The sequence below is a fragment of the Podarcis melisellensis genome, assembly GCF_964234715.1.
Source record: "Podarcis melisellensis genome assembly, chromosome: 3".
Taxonomy (NCBI): domain Eukaryota; kingdom Metazoa; phylum Chordata; class Lepidosauria; order Squamata; family Lacertidae; genus Podarcis; species Podarcis melisellensis.
Genome location: NC_138530.1, coordinates 117,564,146 through 117,585,579, shown reverse-complemented (window position 1 = coordinate 117,585,579; position 21,434 = coordinate 117,564,146). Strand labels below are relative to the sequence as shown.

The 21,434-nt window shown below is 38.4% G+C and overlaps 1 protein-coding gene across 4 annotated transcripts in view; it reads right to left on the bottom strand.

Annotated features, from left to right (window-relative positions):
* The window catches only part of EHBP1 (EH domain binding protein 1), a 265,000-nt gene that overhangs the window by 100,514 nt on the left and 143,052 nt on the right, over positions 1-21,434 (bottom strand). For all 4 annotated transcript variants that reach the window (XM_081906038.1, XM_081906040.1, XM_081906039.1 and 1 more), the window contains 3 exons: positions 10,621-10,799; positions 9,917-9,965; positions 1,713-2,612 (listed from right to left, as the gene is read on the bottom strand). In XM_081906038.1, the coding sequence (XP_081762164.1) occupies positions 1,713-2,612; positions 9,917-9,965; positions 10,621-10,799 (1,128 nt within the window). The remainder of the gene's footprint in view (positions 1-1,712; positions 2,613-9,916; positions 9,966-10,620; positions 10,800-21,434) is intronic.

The window sequence follows — 21,434 nt, the reverse complement described above, 5'->3', positions numbered from 1 at the left end:
GTTTTTTGTGTGAAATTTTATTTGCTTCCTACATTTATTTTTTTCTTGAAAACCACAATACATTTGTTGTACCCCATAGGTTAGCAGTGACTGGGACACACACACACATGGCAAAAAATCAATAGAATGCATGGATATAATTTTTTTTGGGGGGGGGGGACGCTTTTTTCATTTACAGAATGAAAACTATAAATGGTAACTGGCTGAAATTTTGGGAGATTGTTTACTGCTGTACAGCTGACAATCAGTTATGAGAACTACATGGTAGGTCTATTTCTGTATAATTTCTGCATATGAACCCTGGGAAGGATTTCAACAAAACTGTGTTTACTCCCAAGCAAATCCGAACCCGAGAAACTAGCCCCATTTTATTCCTTTAGTCATGATGGTGCTATGATAAGTTAAGTTTAAGACATGAAAACTCTGCACATGCTCCAACTCTTTTTTTGTTTGTTTGCTAGGGTTGCCACACTCTTAAAATGTCAGGAATAGAGGAGTTGTAAATACAGAATGGTGGTGGTGGGGAGAAATGCCTACTATCTGAAGTAAACAAAGCAACACACATTACTATCTAACGGCAGGTTGAGCACAGGTTCTACAATATTGCTGCTGCTGACAAAATTAACTTCAACATAAATGTCCACCAACCCAGGGCACTCCCCCCCCCCCAGCTGTTCCTGGTATGAAGGCTGTAGAGACAAACTCCTATGGTTTTTGCAAATGACTTGCACAACTTTTTCAAACTTGTATGCAGTAATTTGTATGCATCCCATATGCAGGAACTCTGAAGCAGCAAAACTTATTTTGTAGTATTTGAAACTATGCCTAAGCAAGACAGGATAAATCTTAATTAGAGTCGCAAGTGTTTATAAAGTCCACAAACCTTTGAAGTGCTTTTCTAGTTGTCATGAATTAGATTGTAACAACATTTGAAAGATATTTTAAGTGTAATCATTTTTTACTGGTACAAAAAAAGTGACAACATGGAATCTGGACAGTGCTCTCATGAGAGCTGGAATTAGAAATCACCACTTTCTGATCCACACTCATATCATCAGGTTAGCATTCCATGTCCTTGCTCAATATAGTTTTCTAAAACATCCCTGCTATTTCTGCCTGAGTCAATCAATGGTCTTAGCAATTTTAACATTATGCTATTAGGAATGGTAAGTGATTTTATTCAAGTAATGTAGCATTATTTTATAGGGATTAAAGTGCTGGTATTGCATGCAGGTGAAAAGTATGGACGGCTGCAAAATGACATTTTAGTTCAGCCCATGCAAGCCACCGGCGTCCCAGCCTTAGGGGGAAAGGGACTTGCCCTATGCAGCAGTTACTACTGGAATGGCGTAGATTAAGAACTTCAATGAGTCATCATTCAGATGCTAAATATTATGTACATTAAATAACTCTGCATTCCATAAGAAAAACACGTAAAACCCAGACTGTTTGAGTAAGCTTATTATACAAAATGATTTCCTGAAACAGGAGACAGACAGAACATTCAAACAGAAAGGATCAACAGCATGGGAAAAGGATGCTAGAAGTTCCTTCCAATGCAATGTCTTTTCAAAATTATTTACCTGTAGTTATATATTTGCTGAGCCATACAATAAAAAATAAGCTGTTAACATGATGAAACATAGCATTGCATGTTCAACTTTTAGAGAAGTTACACTGCACTATTCCGCAAATGTTTCCTGTTTCCTTACCTGTGCAGTTTTTGCAGTCAGATCTGTTGGAGTTACAGCTGTTTTGGTCTCAAATTCAGAGTCAGTCTCCATTTGCCTCTGAGAGGCATTACACTTCTTATCAACCTCTGCATCCCTAGTGTGGCAATATCCAGGTTTATCTCCCAATTCTGGTTTTTCAACATGTAATTCAGAACCTAATTTCCTTCTTTCGCTGACATCTGGATGTTCATGTTTTTCTAGTTCTGAGAAATTAATGGTAATGTCAGAATTTTGATGTTCCTTTTTGTCAGTCTCATCACATAAAGTTTCTGGGAAAGCATCCCTTTTTGGATCGCTAAGTTGTGTCAAATCACTCAGATCCAACGTATCTGCTTTTAGTAGTTTTCTCCTCCCCAATAAGGGCTGTGCTTGTGCTGTGCTGCTTTTCACAGTTTCCTCAAGTCCAGAAGTCCTTCCTAAGCTTTGTTGTTGTTTTTGTTGATCTGTGTCACTTTTAGTCCTGTGAGAGGAAGGGGAAGCCACATTTAGGCTTAGATGCTGGTCTGGTGTCTGACACTCACTTTCTGACTTGCCAGTTCCACTCTCATTTATAAATACAGAGTCACCCTGAAAAACAGTGTCAGCCAAACTCCCTTCAGGCTCCTGCAGTTCTGGCTCCCGTTTCAGGTCATTTAGTTCTGCATAAAACTTTTCCTGATCAACAGAACTGTTTGGGTCTGTTTCATAGTTGCCCACTTTGTATGTGCTTTTGCTACTGTTCTCTTCGATCTGAACCACATTTAGCTCTTGCCCACTGAAATGTGCCCGGATTTGATAAAGATAGGTCATAACAGTCAGTTTGTCAGGAATTGCTAACAAAACCATGTCAGAAGGTTCTAGCAGCCGGGATATTCCTAAACTGGCAAATCCATCATAGGCCTTAAAATAAACAGAAACAAAGTCAATGTTTTCATTGTACAAGACAAGTCAATGTTTTCAAGTCAATGTTTTCACCGTGCAGTCTTAAAAGGATCACAAACATTTAATATAAAATAAATAAATATTGGGTGGCCATCTTTCATGGATGCTTTCCTGAGATTCCTGCATTGCAGGGGACTGAACTGGATTACCACTGGGCTTCCTTACAACTCTACAATTCTATGATTCTATGATAGAACACACTGAAAAGAAGCATACAATAGTGCTGGGAAACACTTATGATTCTGAATTGAGTTTCTTTTGAGATCACGTTCAGCAGAATTGAAATCAACACTGAAATTTCACATTGGCTTCAAATAAGATATGGTCAGAGATCCATTTGCTGAAATTGAAAGAACATGACGGGGGGGGCGGGGGGCAGTATGTCTTGATGACATTAACTGCTCTGTGTGCAGGGACAGTTCTGTATGAAGGTACATTCAGTTATGTGTGCCTTCATCCGCAATCTAAGTGCAGCTGGTTTTTTGTTTTTTTTTAATGGATAACCATCTCATTTGTTTGTGTGAACTGGGCCTAAGGATCCAGATGATCAGCCCATCTCAGGGAGACAATCACAAAACAAAGTTCTTTTCATTCAGCCTACACATTTTTAATCTTAACAATCTCTTTCTCTCTCCATATACATGCAATCACACGCATATACTATCAGACCCTGCAATATGTCCGGAATTTCCCTGACATATCCGGGATTTTGTGCGGGCTCAACAACTTTGCCACTCTTTGAAATCTGGCAACCCTACTCTAGTGCAACGAGGATGCAGAATATAGGATGGGGCTATGCAGATAAAGAAGTAGATCTGTGCATATAAGAACAGGCTCCCTTCATAATGGCCAAGAGTCACAGGGACAGAGAGGAGGTTTAGCACACTCCGCTTACTTTTCCCCAGATATGAGAATAGATAAAAAGCTGCACTTTAAGAGATACTCTTGCAGTAAATACAAAGTAACTATATCATTTTTGTTGTTGTTGTTGTTGTTGTTGTTGTTGTTGTTGTTGTTGTTATATACCTATCATTTTATAAGTGTTGTGTGAAGTTTAAAAACAAACAAACACAGTACCTGCTGCAGGCTTTCACTTTAATAGAGACAATAGAAAAGTGGCAGCTGTGTGTGTGGTGGGAATAGGAAAACAAGCAAATGTAGGCTCCAGTTGTTGATAATTACATAACTAGCTTTCTGCCCTTGACCCTGACTGGTTCGTCCCTCACTGACAGAATCCTACATGGTGGCACAATTTGTTTCTCAGTGCAGAGTCCACAGAGACACTCTTCCAAAGTATACAAGCAATAGCTTCACATCCCTGCCACCCATCATAACAATAAGCATTTGGGTAGCAATAATAATAGAGGCAGAGTTCTGCACAAAACAACTGCCCTTTAAATATTGCCTACAGTCTTGTTAAATGATTCTTGCTTATAGCAGGAAGAAACAAGTAATCTTTAAAAATGCTTTAAGCTGGAGCAAAGAAAAAAAGAGAGAGCATGCTGATCACTTTTAAAAATAAGGAAGTAAAATAACAAAGAAAAATATGAAGCTATACTACACAAATCCATTTAGGTACATATTTATCATTGGTGATCTTTTTCTACCACCTATGAAAATCTGGATTGGTCTAAAAGTGTAGTCAGATAACAACAATCTGCCACTCTATGTTGTTTCACTCTATTTCATCTATCTATCTATCTATCAAAAATCTAACCAGTGTCTGACTTTGCAAGCAGTTACTCATCATTTAACTTCTAGCAAACTGCTAAGTAAAGCATGGGCGGCCACTTCTTCTACTAGCCTTTCAAAGAATGCACATGCATCAGGTTTTTCCAGTTTTGGAGAATCACAGCTGTTTCTCAATTTACAATTAATTATTACTATCCTACATAGGTCTTGAAGAAATAGTATTGTATTTCAAGGAAGGCTTTTAAAAAGGCACTATGGACATTATTTCAATCTATAGGCACTTTTGAGAAAAACAAATAATTTCCACTCACTGATCTCACTTTTAATAGAAAAGATGGAACAATCGTTTAGAGGGGTAAAATGCAAACTGTGTCAAATTGTTTAGATAACAAGTTAGAATCATAATCAAAAGTGGGAGAGAGAGAAAATTGTCTTTAATCTGAATTCCTTGAAAGCACTTTTGAAAACTCTGGTGTTGTTTGTTGTCATTTCAGGAGGGGAAAAATGTATGAGTTGCAAGGACAATATCTGTTTGTGAAAATATTGTTGTAAGTTACTGTCCAGAATGTTTCAGATTGTGTTGTTAAAATAGGTTATCCTCTTTTAGAAGGTGATTCTTTAGTTGGGATATTTAAATGTCATATGTGCATAGTTATATACTATGAACATAGTCAGAAAACCACAACCCTCCACTCCCATCCTTAAAGTTCAGGTTCACAGCCTGAGGGTGCTGCTTGGTTCAACTTTCCTGCTGGATCTGGCTGGATACCCAACTAACTTCAGTAGCCCATGGTGCCTTTTATCAGCTTTGGCTGGTACACCAATTGAATCCCTTCTTCTTTTATTATTATTTATACCCCGCCCATCTGGCTGGGTTTTCTCAGCCACTCTGGGAACATCTCAGCTTGATTTCTGTACCATTTTGGTCTTGAGGCTGCCCTTGAAGTTGGTTGTGGAAATTGCCGTTGCTTCAAAATGTGGCGGTCATGGTGTTGTCTGAAACTGGCTGCCAAAAATATTATAAGGACAGGACTGAAATAATTTTATTGACTACCAGTTTGCTTCTGGGCTCAATTCAAGGTGCTAGTCTTGACCTCTAAAGCCCTAAATGCTGTGGGCCTGGCGTATCTGAAGGACAGCCTCTTGCACGTGGATGGCTCACTTGTGAAGAACTTTACGGAAGGCCCTTCTCTAGTTGTCATGCCTTCTGAGGCTAGGCTGCTACCAGAAAGAGGCCTTTTCAGTGGTGGCACCAAAACTGCCAAACTAATTCCTAACATATGTTCACCTGGTACCTTTGTTACTATCTTTAACCTGCCAGGCAAAGTCTACCTTGCACTCTTTCAGTGGCATCTAACTGTTTGGTTTGTTTTTAAACTATTTGCATCTCTCCTTTTTAGTGGGAACTGGCTGCTTTTCTATATCTGCTGTTTCTCGTTAGTCTGTGGAATTTTGCTATTGCTTTTCTATTTATTTATTGAAATGCATTGTACTCAGAATAGACCCACTGAAATTGATGAACACAATTAAGCTAGGTGCATTAATTGCAAAGGTTCTACTCTGAGTAACCACAGTTTTAACTGCCGAGAGATTTCACTGTGATAAGATAGGGTATAAATCCTGAAAATGAGACATTGTAAAACTCAGTGAAGGTTTAATTGATATGTTTAATGTAGTGCAAATTTTGCAAGTCTTGATATCATCTCAACAGGTTGTCTAATAGCTGCTAAATAAAGCTTTATAGTTGTTTTTGCTTGATGGGAGACATAATCTTATTTCTGATATTTGTAAACTATTTGGAGCCTTTTTGGGGCTGAACAATGGTATAAATAAGTTTTATATGGTATAAACAATTACTAAGATCAATACAGCCATAGAAAAACCCAGGAACACCAAAAGACAGCTGCACTTTATTTCTTCTATGTTAAGTGAGCTAACATATCCATTTCAGATGCCTGAATGTGAAAGTGCATATGGAACAGGGACTTTTTAGTGGTGGCCCCCTTAAATACCATAAAAAACATGGCCTTTGGAAACTAATCTAGGTTACAGGATGCAGGTAGGTTATTTTGTTGATAAACTTTCAGTTCCAGGATTTCTAGGTCTATGTCTTAGCGGTTTTTTTTTTTTTTATCCCACAGCTTTCCCCAGGAAAACCTGCTGTTTACTGCTGAATTGGGGGGATGGGGGACGGAAAGCTGGGTTTTCCATGGATTGCCATTTGTTCTGACTCAGTGGTAAACCATGGGTTTTCCCAGGGAAAGCAGAGGGACAAAAGAAACCCCAGCTCAGACACAGACCTAGAAACCCTGGACCTGTGTCTAGAATGTGTGGCACAAAAGGAAGTGTGGATGAAGCCTCAGTTTTGTTCTGTTACAAAACAAGATCTCAGCCCAGAGGACTATGAGCATACATGGTTCCCAATGATAGTTATGGTACAGCAGTTTCTGTGTGCTCAGAGGAAACATTCACTTCCAGGCCTTAGATCTGTTTTGCTGGATCAGGATTTGCTAAATCCCCTTATCTAATTTTGGTATATTTTCAAATATGTTGTAATATTTATATATGCATTCATAAGAAGGAAACAAATTTTCATCATAGGAAATATTATATATAATATGAACTATTCAGTAAAGCCAAAATGAACTAAACTGATCAGCAGCAGCTGAATCTATGGTATATTTTTAATGCTTCCCAGATTGCGAAGTACTGTAAAATATGAAGTCTTTAACTGAAGCCCTTTAATTTATATCCAACATATTTCTCTCCCAGGATATAAGCACTATGAATGGTGTAGTATATAGAAATAACTATGTCAGTATCATATTACAAAACATGTATTTATGTTAAATAAGGACAAATGATTAGGTTTTAGCAATCGAACAGAAGACATTTTTTAAGGCATTCTGACTTTTAACTTTATTTTGGGGGACCAACTTCTTCTTCTTCATCTTAATTCATTAAATTTGTATATTTTCTAACATTTTCTAACAGTCTGTACATCAAATCTTTGAAATGGGATTTGAACTATAAATGTTTCCTAATGAAGGATTTTTTAAAGACAGAAACAGCATTCTTGCACTAGGTGACTTCAGGTGTCAACTGCAGCTCATCAGCAAGATCACCAGAGGCACTATTCTAAACATATCTCTATTATTTAACACATTGCCATATTGGTCAAGGTCAGATGTCAGAGGTAAGTACGGTATGTCCCACATCCTTTCAGTCCTGCTTTTAAACAGGCAATCCTATGCTTGCCTAAATCCCTCAGTGAGGCTTTCTTCCTGGAAAGCATGAATGGGACTGCAGCCTTAGCGTAGGAAAAGGTTTTAGAGGACACTCTGATGACATGCTTTTGTGATGCCATGATACGTAATTGTATAAAATGACTCACATCAAAGCTACCTGTTTAGGAAAAAATATAATTGACAGGCAAAGTCTCCTCTAACACACTTGCATTTCTGAACGTTAATGCTTATGGCTAAAGCCAGAGTCCTCAATGCATTTTCCTTTCCTCTGTCAATTTGCAGGACAGAACAGAGAGGGACAAAAAAGGGTGTTATTTATTCATTAATTGGTCAGGAGGAGTCATTCATTGTCAAATGTGTTACACATCTGCATGGAATTTATACTTGGCAATTGTTCCCAGGGCTATGCTCATTCCAATCAAGGGCATGCAGGGTTATCAGGCAGAACTGTGAGAGCTTAGGAAATAAATCTGCAGGAAGCAACTGAGATACTCAGTGTTGCTGTCAGGCAAAGAGTTGCAAAGTGATGAAAGAATGAAAAAACACCACAGCATGGCATCAACAATTGCTTCTTTAATAAAGAGACTGAGTTAACATTATAAAAATGGGCTAATACGTTTTCTGTTAAAATGACTCTCCACTTCCTAGTCATAATTTTTATAAATGGTAATTACCTAATTGATTTGTATATTTAACACCATTTGTCCAGAAATCAAACTACTATTTACTGTGGCTTATAATCATGTTTGATTAGCTCTTATACTCAAAGGACCTCAGTCATGTTTGATTAGCTTGTACAATCATAGGATTTTGATGTTAAAACACACTGCAACAGAAATCAGTGTGATGTCACAGATAATCCTCTTAGGTCATCAGACAGCTTAACACATAATGCCGAAAAAGATGGCAATGCATCTACTTCTAGTTCAAAAATCTTTCATTAATTTCTTCCAACAAACAGTAGCTACTGAGATGATAGAATGGGGTGATAGTCAATGTTAGTCGTATTCAGAGTAGATACAATGAATTAATGGACTTAAATAATTTCAGTGACTTTAGTCAGAAATCACCCGTGTGTTTTTGATGACTCTTCTGTGTTCGAAGAGCATGAACATGCACTTAAAGTTCACTCCTTTTATAATACTGGAAAATTACATATACTATAGTTTTCATGTAACTTCATTATTCTATCAATCAATCATTCATCACACACGTTCTCCATATGAAACATATGTTTGGATTTCCTGAATGAATTATGTAAATCTACTGCGTACAGAAAAAGCTGGCATTTTAAGGAGGGTATTTAATTTTCCTACGCATTATCTTGAATTTTGTAGCTAATTTAAAAATGATCAGTTAGAAGTATAAAGTCACATTGCCTAGATGAAAAAACAGCTAATAAAACAAATTGAGCTGATTTGCACTTAGTTTTGTTGCAGGCGAATCAAGTGGAAAATGAGCAATTTTTAAATAGATCCCTCTAGGGCCAATGCCCTAGAATCTTATGAAAATTAAAATTTGTAACTACAGTAAAATACTTTTGTAGCAAGCAGCGTTAAGTACCAAAATGTCTCCTTGTGATTCTTAGACTGAGTCTCAAATCACTGAACTCAATTCAGAATGTTCCTTTATAACCTTTACATCAAAAGGGTATTAGATTACCTAATATTACTGAGGATTATAAACCTGGACCCAGAGCACTATCAGACAGTACTTCATTAATATTTTTGCATTCTTTTTAAAAATATATCTTGTTACCAACCAAAAACATTGTTTAATACTCTGCATAATATAAAAACTCAATGCACCTTACCGCTAGTTTAATTGACTGCGCTGGATAAAAGCCTATGTGAAGTGTTATCTCTTTCGTAAAATAAAAGCCATAGTCAAAACAGTGCTTATTATAACCATACCAATGACAGCGTTCATATTAAAGTAGTGACCAAGCAAGCCTTGAAGCAAGATAATTACTGAACAATGATATTTTGTAATTTAAATTAAATTATTACAAAAAACAGAATGATCACAAGAGACCTACCGCTCTTCCTCCTCTCTCTCTCTCTCTCTCTCTCTCTCTCTTAATGTAGGCCCATATAAACATGAAACCCTAATGCCATCATGACATTTGTCATGAATGTTTAAAACTATGACAAACTAGAGTCAATAATGCATCCAATTTGAATCACAGGAGGCTCAAAACCTTCTGTGAGGTACAGTTATGACCTTACCAAACAACCTCACATCCACAAAATTAATAAAAACCTTCCGTGATCCAAAATTGTAGCTATATCTATTTTCTCCCTTCCCTCTAGCACTTCTTACCTTTTTGTTGTTCTCTTTAATATCTTGAGGATTCAGAGACTTGTAGTCGCTGAGGGGGAAAATGGCACAGTAGGTATGTAAAGTACTTGATAAAAGCAGCAGTTTTTAAAACAAACCACTATCTTAAAAAAAGAATTCAACATAAAACAGCATCAAACAGTAACTAGCAATTTCACTGCAATCCAATCAGCAAAACTAATAGTGTGGAAAATTAAAAGAATAAATACATAAATAAAAATATAGAGATTGCATGTTTCATTGCCTGAAGCTTTCCATCTAAAAAGAGAAGTTAAGGCAGGGACTTGAGGCTAGCTTTGACAACCAAATTTTCTATGAGGTAATCCTTCGTTGTCAGTACAATAGAGCTACAGGCTTATTTGTCTCATCTCATTTCAACACCAACACAATTTTCATAATAATCTTCAAGTCAGTTCTTTGTATAAGATTAGAAAGAAAAACATCCACACCAAAATCAAGTGAAAGGGAAATAGGAATGGTTTTGGAGAAAGTGTCAGAAACGCCATAAGGTATGGACATATGTACATTTCTGCTGCACCCTGCAGGATAGCATTAAAAAAAAACAACTGAAATAGAAGTGAAAGAGACATAATCCAGGAAATTAAAGTTGTATTTATTTTTGCCATGTTTATTTCACCACAATAAGAAAAAAACTTCAAACACAAAGACAAAATGCTTCTACTTACATTAGGTCAGGCCTAAAGTGGTGTAATATTGCACAAAAGGATAATCCATTTCGCCAGGATGTAGTGAAATTGGTGATTTTCACTCCCCTATAGTTTTTCGTAACTTCTTTGCACCAAGCAAGCAGTGACTGACTAGCATTTGTCTTCCTCCCCAAAACAGGACTTGGTTTTGGGCTTGGCTGAAAAAAAACAGGAAAAAAGCTAACATTATATAATGTAATGGAAGATGAGAAATCATTAATTGACCTGCCTAGACAATTTGCATCCTTTGATGTCAGTTTAGGTCCTTCAAAGCTGTCAGTTTACAATCATTGTAACTTGGAAAAAAGACACAAATCTCAAGTCATTATTTACAGACTTAGCCTTTGGCATTCGTCTCTGAAGGATGTGCTATACAGGATTTGAACGTTACAAAAAAGAACAGGCCAACTATACTGAGAGAAATACTAACATTAAGTGCTTAAAGACTTTAGGCACATTATTGCATAGTATGTAGTTATGTCACACATTCTTACAGAAGTTATTCAAAATTCAGTCTTGTAAAAACATCCTCATAAAGACATTTCACATTTAATGAAGACAGTCAGCATTGTGATTATCCAAAAGCAAAACATATCAGGGTCAAAGTTGACCACAAGTTGAGATTTCCTGCTCTAGAATAAAAAAATCAAATTCAGAATGTGAGTTGCTGTATGATGACAAACAGTTATAGGGACTTAAAGTGGAATATGTTAGTAATAATTTTATTTTAAGACATTGGCATCTATTCTTTCAGTTCTCTGTATCTGAAAGGTAATTCCCCCCCCCCAGCTTTCACATAAAATATTTGTTAGTTTTTTTTAAAGCTAAAAATATGTCCTATCCACATTTAAATGTGCAGGACTGTTCAGCTGGAATATATATGCAAACCTTTCAAGAACTAGTTTGACAAAAGGAAGGCATTCGTTCATGAACCTTAATGTGATCATTTAGCTTGGGGGGGGGGTGTGTGGAATTCTGTAAGATAGATTCATACGATCTGAAGAGAAACCATAGTATTCCATAAGTGTACAGCAAGAATGCCAAGTACACAAGTTGTCAAATTCAGAGGTTAAAAAAGTTGTTAGTACTTCTCAACAGCACACATTTACAAAGAAATAATCCTAACCAGCATGCCTAACTTTGAAAGACCAACGATGCCCTCCCTTGACTAAAGCATGCCAGTGCTAAGCAATTAAAACTGTCAACTGTCAACTGATTTATGCTTTTAGTGCTCATGGGCTGCTTACAGTCATTGTAACAGAAATACCACAAAGGTAATTTCTCATTTTTATTGACTGTTAGACTAATAAGCTGTGATTAAATAAACAAATTCACAGATAAGCAGAATGTTATTATCTAATTCATATACCCTTCAGCAGCACAGACATGCAATGCCAAATAACTTGAAAAAATTGTATGTTGTCACTGCTTTCGGTTTTAATGCTTGGATCTATGCCTACAGTAGTGATGGATGCTTAAGTGCAAGTAACAGGTAAAACTGAAAGAAGAGTAAAAAGGTTTTTCTGGTGACAGACAAACTGTAGATTACAAACATTTGCAAACATTCACAAGCAAGTAAAGAGCAATGGAAAGTGTTAATGCCTGAAATACTTTAGGTGAAATCCAACATAGCGCTAAGTGAATGCTCCTTCAATGCAAGGGTTTCTGCACACCCCTTAAATCTAGGGGTTCTCTCAACCCTCTGGGTAAAGGTAAAGGACCCCTGGACGGTTAAGTCCAGTCAAAAGTGACTGGGGTAGCGGCGCTAATCTTGCTTTCAGGCTGAGGGAGCTGGTGTTTGTCCATGGACAGTTTTCCAGGTCATGTGGCCAGCAGGACTAAGCCGCTTCTGTCTCAACGGGACACTGTGACGGAAACCAGAGCGCATGGAAATGCTGTTTACCTTCCTGTCACAGTGGTATCTGTTTATCTACTCACGCTGGTATGCTTTCAAACTGCTAGGTTGACAGGAGCTGGGACAGAGCAACGGGAGCTCACCCTGTCGCGGGGATTTGAACCACCGACCTTCCAATCAGCAAGCCCAAGAGGCTCAGTGGTTTAGACCAGTGTTTCCCAAACTTTTTTGGGCAACGGCACACCTGTTTACTGAAAAAAAATCTCACGGCACACCACCATTAAAGCCCCGCCCCGTGACGTCAGCGCGCAGCGTCACGCCGGGAGGGACGCACGAAAGTGAAAGTTTTTTCCCTCCACCTTGCCGGGGAACCTCCAAGCTTTGGGGGTGGGAGGAGGCAGCAGAGCGAGGGACTGAGGGACGGCGGCAACTGAGGCGGCGGCGGCTGTTGTGGTGGTGGCGGCGATAGCGGGCGGAGGAGGGGGCGGCGGCGGGGCTTGAGGAGCCGTCGCCGGGAGTTGCTGCTGCTGTTGTTGCTGCTGCTGCCCGGACATGCCGGCCTCCTCCTCCTCCGCTGTCTCGCGCTCCTCCCTTTTGCACGCGCTGCCCCGCCGCTCGGCACCACCACCGCGGAGCCGCCCCCGGCTCGACGCGGATCCTCGCCGCCGCCGCCTCTCACCGCCCGACTCGCCCGCCTCCCTCCCACGGCACACCAGCCAATGTCTGACGGCACAGTAGTGTGCCGCGGAACACCGGTTGGGAAACACTGGTTTAGACCACAGAGCCACCGGCATCCCTACAGCAGATTTGGGAAGGGTGTGGAGCATGCACAGGGGAAGGAGAGTGGGGCAAGTCCCATTTTGCAAGTGGAAATCTTTGTGCTAACAGAATGGATTACTTGAATACCACCCAGAATTTATTACATTTTTATCTCCACTTGCCCTTCAAAAATCTTAAGATGGTGTACATGCCCCCCACTCTTCTCTGTCTTCAAAAGATCACCATGAAATAGGTTAGGTTTTGAGCAAACGACTGATCCAATGCCACCCAGAAAATTTTGAAGCTAAGCGGGGATTCTGAACCAGTAGAGCCCAGGTCAAAATTTAATATAAATATGAAGCACACTAGTCAATAAAACATACTTTTGGTCACAGCCTAACCAGAGACTCAAGTAAAGTAAACCTTATTCAAACTGATGAGACCAGCAGTTCACTTCTAAACATACTGTATGGATATAAACCCCATGGATTACAATACAATGGCCATGTAATGGATTAGGCTGAGGTGTAAATAACCTTAAATTAAAAAGATCTTGCCCAACTGAAGAATGGATTTGCTGGTCAATTTTATGAAGACTATATCTGGATCAAAATCTGTAATTATTGATGCAGTGTAAATATCAAAACCACTGTGTGAATTTTCACTTTTCCCTAATTCTGTTCTGTGCTGCGGTTCCCAGGTGTTGCTTCCTTATTGTGATTCCCATCCACTCCCATAAACTGCTTTTCTTTTCCAGTTTAGTCAAGTGGACGATCCCACACAATTAGGGAACGTAATGATATTTCATCTGGCATGATATCACACAATTAAAAAACAAAGAAAAAACACACAATCATATTTGGCTATGCGATATCACTGCAGGCAAGTGAGGGCAATTAAAATGAGAATGTAAAGTTTTTCCACTCCTGAACATGTTTGCAAAAATTGCACAAGAAACTATGCCAACAGTGCACATCCCTCTGGAATGTATAGTAGAAATGCTCTATACATACTATAAGGAAGGTTAGCACAGAGGTAGAAAACCATTTTTCTCTTGAAAGCTGCATTCCCTCGAGGACAATCTACAAGCCAGCGGTGGAACCACTAATTTTTAGTAAATTTTAGACACAGGATTTAATCATAGTGTGTATTACTTCAACAGTGATACATATATTAAATAGCCCTCAATTCAATGCTTTACAACTGCCACATTCCTGATTTGTGAGTTGGGTACTCTGAACATATATTTAAAAAATAAAAATACCACAAAAATGTGCATCTGTAAACAGATTTCCTCATAGAAGGCTTGGCAGTGGCGGCGGCAATGAATGGGGATTTGAAGCTGGGTCTTAACCAAATCCTAAGGAGTTGAGGAGATAGTGAATCAATGGGAAACTTTGTCCTGAAAGCCTAACTGAGAGAAATGAAGCATAATCTTTAAACATGATGAACATCCATATTCTGCTACTCTTTTTCTTCAATGCCATCACCTATTCACCTCCTTCCTTCTTTCCATCTCCCCCTCTTTCTTAAACTGCAAATCTAAGCTATGTAGGCATGTAGGTAAACCTAAGATTTGTAGACGTACACAAGATCATACACAACATTTTAAAATCATAAACAGAAGTAGTTAAGAAGGCATTTGATCAAAGAGAGGTCCCAGCAGAGTCATGAAGCAAAGATTGTCCAAGTAATAAATACTGCTCCCATCTCATAAGCATTTATCAATGTGATTCTGAATTCACTAGTTAAAGCTACAATAACAAGGGTGATTGACTCAATGGGATGGTAAACCTGTTCAATCACCCATGTCCTACTACCCTACTGAGAAAAACCCCACCCCACCCTCCCACCATATGTAAGGGTGTGCTGACTTCTGTTTCAGTGTATCTGAGGAAGTGTGCATGCACGCGAAAGCTTATACCCAGAACATACTTAGTTGGTCTCTAAGGTGCTACTGGACAATTTTTTTATTCATTTTGACTGCGTCAGACCAACACGGCTACCTAGCTGAATTCACTAACAAGGTTATGCTGTTCTAGTCAGTTTGTTTTTAGCTGACTTTCAAATGACTCATGGCCAAACTACTCTTCAAATGTCTTAATTGCAGATGTCTAACATAAAGTAAACAATTTGCTTTTCTGATGATAACTAAAATTCAGGCGGGAAGAAATGACAAGAAATTATTTAAATCAATATTACTTTGATTGAATGTAGGGTTTGCACATTTTCTGTAGAAATAAGCATTCTCTTATTAGAAATGAAACTATAAAAGTACACTTCCCAACGGCAAACAAACAAACAAACAAACAAACAATCTTAAACTGGTATTCCGTCCTTAAACTTACTTTTCAAACACAGTATGCAAGATAGACACTGCATTTTGTAATTATATATGTTATTAAGTTTCTGTCTAATAATGACAATATTCTGCACCAGTGTCCTTTGATTTATCACCTTCCGTGAATTGAGAGGAGGAGAAATACAGATCAATGTACACATTATACCTCTGGTAAATTTACTGTTTATGTGTAGCAAAGGTAGCTAAAAGCAATCATGGCACACTAATGAAAATATGAATGGAAGCAAAGGGAAAAAATGCTATGAAATCAGTTTAAGAAAGGCAGGAGGAAAAGCCTAGTGTTAATTCTTAAAAAAACAACAACAACCTGAGGAACATGTACACTATTTTCTATTCTCAGAAACAGGTGCGCAAACAAAAGCAGCAGCACACCTTTTGGCATGTATTCCTTGCTAGATTAACAGGAACACAGCAAATGGAGAAAAGCAATTCTTGATAAATATTATCACAGACAGTGTCTGAAATTCTCTTTCAAGTACTTGCTTACATGGGACTCTGATGCAGCACTGCAAGATACAATAATACTGGGCTGCCTTAAGCAACCATTTATGCTCAGAACAGAGGCATGTGCAGACGGTGCGCCAGGTGTGCCCATGCATACCCCCTGATGTTTCAAAACAAGGGGATCGTGGAGGAGAGGGGAGAGTATGGAACACAACTCAGTGACCTCAGATGCCCGGGCCAGGGGCGAGTGGCGCTGGTGTACATATAAAGGCAGAAGGGAGGAGGAAAGAAGCAGAGAGAGAGACACAAGCAGAATAAAAAGGCTGGAATGGATCTGGAACAGATCTGTCGCTTCTGCCTGTGTCTGTCTCTGGAAGTGGTAGTGGAGTCTTTGGCTCCAGCTCCCCCTTCCAGAGATAGATGCTGGCTGAAGCTGCAATCCAACCCAGCCTTTTTATTCTCTGTCTCATGGCTCTGTCTCTGCCCACGCTCCACTCACCACCTTTTCGGAAGACAAATCTGTGGGACACAAACAAGGAGTAACTGGCTGTGTCAGTTAATTACATTGATGTGACTGAGGAATTGAAGTCCTGATGAGAAACAGCTCATATTCTTGTTTTGCACAGGAAGACTAAGAAACCTTATTCTGTTTTAGTCAATTTGGGTTAGCTCACAATCTGGTTAAAGATAAAGATAATGAAAACGGACTGTACTTGTGTATAAACCTGGTTATCACCACAACAACAAAAATGTATTTTGGGTCGCATTTTAAAGTTTGTATTTTTAAGTAAGGTTTAGGTATGAAGTTAAGTTTTAGTTTCTTTAGTTTGCTTAATGAATAAAAATAATGTCCTTTATGATTATGACTATATATTAAATATTCACTCTTATGAAATGTACTGCACATGTCTATGGTTCAGAATATGGCAAAATGATGGAGGAGGAACATTTTGGCCAAAGAAATATAACTTAACATGCTGCTATTATTTTCTGCCTTATGCACATCATTACAGTATTTTGCTTTGTATCTGGTGACCAATACCAATTATTGGCTGTTCATATTGTTTCATGTTATTCTTAATATTATTTTGAGGGGGGTGAGACAATAGACTTGCAACACTACAACCACAGAGGTGACAGCTGGGCAAATCTCAACACCTGCTTAGTGGCTTGAGAAAATGTTAACCATTCATTTAATGGAGGGAGCGAAATAACTTGCAGGACTTGGCAGTTGCCAAGAGCAGCTGAATTACTCTGAATTTTTCTCTCCCCTGGTGGTGGCCCCTGGCCAGCTTAGTCCTCTGAGGCTCAGGGCAAGTATACCTGGCTGCCCCCCTTGCACAGACCTGCTTCCAGGTACTGACCCATGGCCAGTGGGATTTTGTGGATTTCTCTCCCTGGAGAGGTGCATCTGTTTGCTTCATATTAACTTTCAGAAGGATCTTTAAAATATTCCTATTTCCCCAGGCATTTGATGGCTGAAAGACTGGGGACTGTATTCTAAGGATATCATTCAATTGGTACAAGCATTGCCCAACGGCACAATCTCCCCTTTGTAAAACTTCTGGAAAATTTGAAGCCACATAATTTTTTTCCTCCGGGTTTTTTGTTGTTGAAATGAATGGATTTTTTCACACAAAAATTAACCAATATTTGTTTTTTATGTACATACTGAAAGCAACTTTGTTACTTTATGAACATATAGTGTGTTATGTATAACTTGGTTTAACATAGGATTATAAACAAACAGATTTTTTTTCTAAAGTTTTTGTTTCAGATGGAGCTACAAGCTGCTGAACTGTAAGAAACCTAGCGTCTCTTTGGTTTTGCTAGTTTATGAGGAGCAAGCAAAAAACATTAAAAACAGAACCCATCAATGTTACGGTGAAATAAATTAACAAATCTTCTCTAGTCCTCCACAGTGTCAAGCTGACATAAAATGAGCTGAGAAAAAGAGGGGAAGGGAGCAAACTCAATGAGCACTACTTGAAATTTAAATAGCCCCCTTTCCTTCAAATTTGTCATCTTATTTATCTTTGACTTCTAAAAGGACTGAAGGTTTGTCCCAAATGAAACAACCTTGTACATTTTGTCAGTTTATTTTTAAATTTGGTGTATTTCCAAACAGACCAGTTCCACACAGCATGCAGAAGATCAAGGAATCTAAGGCAGGTAAAAAGAGAAGTCAGAGGCTCTGTTGTGCAAAGGCCTTGCAACCATGTTTCAGGAGGAATAGGCTATGCCGAATCCAGATACACCAGCTTCTCTGGACAATTGCGGGGGCCTACACAACGTCCGGACGTCACATGTGGAGCCCTCTGAATATTGAAGGGACTGGCTCCCTAAAAAAAAAAAAAAGATGGAGCCAGCGCCCTGGGCAGAATCTCAGACTGCATTCTATGACTGAAGACCAGAAGATGTTCTGCGCTCTGCAACATTTGAAAATACCATTGCAACGTCCCACCCTTAATATGCTGCTTGTTTTGTAATACAATCAAATGTAGAAGCGGTGCTGTCATCACCTACACTTCTGCCTTTGAAACTTTGGATTCAATGGATTTGTTGAATTTGTTGAAAACAAAATTATGTTGCTCTTTATTTTCTCCCACTTTCAGTCCTTTGAAGCCTAGTCAAGGGGATAGAAAGAGGAAGAGGAAGAGCACAAGGCAGCAAGGCCCTGACTCCTCCTCCCTATCTTTTGACAATGAGGGAGAAATGCATTTTGCTCTTGCATTTGCGTTTAAGAGTTGTAGTCTTAGTGTGCAACTCACTATTTGCTTGTCTTCAGTGTACTGGAATTGTAATGATCTCAGACTTTGTACAATATGAAATCATTACATAAACATCTATTTGTTACACAGTTTTATAAATCATTTTGGGGGAGTAAGTATATGAACATTTTTTTCATTATTCTAAACGAAAATCATTCTTTTTTTAAAAATTCAGGAAGAAAGCATTTAAAAGAAAAACCGCCCAATCCCTTTTGATTTTTTCCAGGCCTTTATATCTCAAGCACTAATATGTGGCTTTTTCATGAAGTGCACAATGAATTATGCATTCATTTCTACTCATGTAGATTCTGTTCATAAGTTACAACAAGTGGGCAAGGGGAAGGCAGACTACATGATCCTTTATTCACATCTAAAGTATTACATCTCTACAGCATGTAATGTCTGGACAGTCCTAAATCACACTGCTGAGAGTCTCCACCAGGCCTGGGGTGGGGCCTGACAGGCTTCATAAGGCCTGCTGCCGCCCGGCGGAGTACTGCTTGCATTCTTTTAAATAGTTTTTCAATTGTGTTTTTCAATTTCAGTTTTTCAAATTGTTTTAAATGGTTTTAAACTTTTTTTGGATGGGGTATGTATTTTGTGTTTTTATTTTGTAATTTTAACTTGTGAACCACCCTAAGATCTGTGGGTATGGGGCAGTATCTTAATTTAATTAATAAATACTACTATTACTACTACTACTAAATTCTTCAGTGATAAGAGTCAGGAAGACTAACATAATAACCATATTCACCAACAAATGGGGTAACTGTTTATTATATGTGCCGCTAGCCCCCAATACCCTGACACAGAAATATGGGAAACATCTGGTATCTTGACACAGACTTGAATGAGATAAAAGAATGAGAATGGGTTAGTGGGAGGAGAAGGTGAATGACAAATGACGAAAATGAGAAGTTCAATGAATGTGAAAAAAGAGTCTGTCTGATTTTCTTCCTGTTTCTCAAATCAAGAGCAAGCTGGAAGGTTGTCTTCTTCACTGCTTTTACAACACACCTACTGCTGTCTCAGGGACAACTCATCCAAAATTGAAAGAATAGGGAAATGACTGATATGAAAATCAGAATATTTGCACATTTTGGTTAAATGGCTTGGTGCCAGACTTAGAATGTTTAGGGTCACTGGCATGTTGCTAGATGCATGTCAGAACAAATCAAATGAATGTTTTCCTTTGCAATTTACAATTATTTGTATCTCAACAAATTTAATGAGCAATACCATATTTACTCAAATCTAATGTTCACCTTTTCTGGCCAAATGGCATTGCAAAAAATTAAGGTGCACGTTAGATGTGATAGCACATTTAAATTCACCAGCAAATACTTTCTTTGGTTTCAAGGTTCTGAAAATTGAGCTGTGCATTAGATTTGATGGTGCATTAAACTCAAGTAAATACAATATTATCAAAAAACGAACTATGAACGAGAATGCAGCTAATCCAAAAGTTCAACTGTATATAAGGTGTTAATGCAGGTCTTCTTTTGAAAAATGCCCCAATAAGTAGCGATTCTTCCCTGTTCTAATTAAAGTTTCTATTTCTAAAGTTTCAGCATAACTATAACAACAGCTGTGAGTGTGTGTTTTATTTAAAAAACATACCTTGGTACTTTATTTTTTGCATTTAAGTGTCATTGTTAATGTAAATGCTTATGTAATTCTACTTTTGCATAAGATGACATTTTGCTTATGTTAATTTACATCCTTAGGCATCACAAACCTAAAATGAATCAATAATTAAGTGCAACACTGGGGCGAAATATCTCTTGCTTCCTGTTATTTGGTGGTTGGAAGATTGGTTAATGCTAGCAGTCTATAGATGGGCAGCTTTCTACAGGCGGCAACAGGATGGAAAATTCTGGCATAGCAGAAATTGGCAAAGCCAAGAAAGATTTAAAATTTAATGCATGCTATGCACTGAAAGAAAATCATATACATAGATGGTATTTAACCCCGAGCAGATTAGCTAAGATGTACGAATCTGAATCTGATGTGTGTTGGAAATGCAAAAGTAGAAGGAATACTTTTTAATACATGGTGGGCATGCAAAATAGTTAAAAAGTATTGGGAAATGATATACAAAGAGATGGAAAAATGTATTTTAAAAAAATCCCACAAAAACAGAGCATTCCTTTTGGGAATGGTGCAGAAGGAGGTATCCTGGTGTCGGGGGGGGGGGGGGAATGCATATATGCAGCCACTCTTCTTGCTCTCTTATTCTGCTGCTAACTCATTCTATCATTCTAAGTTGCCATTCCTCCTTCTGAAGGACCTCTCTCACCCACCATTTTTGGGCTAACAAAATCCAAGCTGCTGTAGCTGCATATATGAGTTTATTGTCTTAATAAAAATTTGGGTAGCAGATCCCGTATTAATTTATGAAGCCTGGTCCTCATGATTATACAACCCATGCCCTTTATATCTGAAATGACTATTTGTGCTCAGATACCTAGATTACTTTCTCTCTTGTTACTTACTTCCTGTTACTTGTTTAGTATGTTCCAGTGATGTATGTGCTTGTCAGGGAACTGACATCGGAGCCGAGTGGAGAGGTAAGGCTCCCTAATGATGCCGGAGAGGGAAC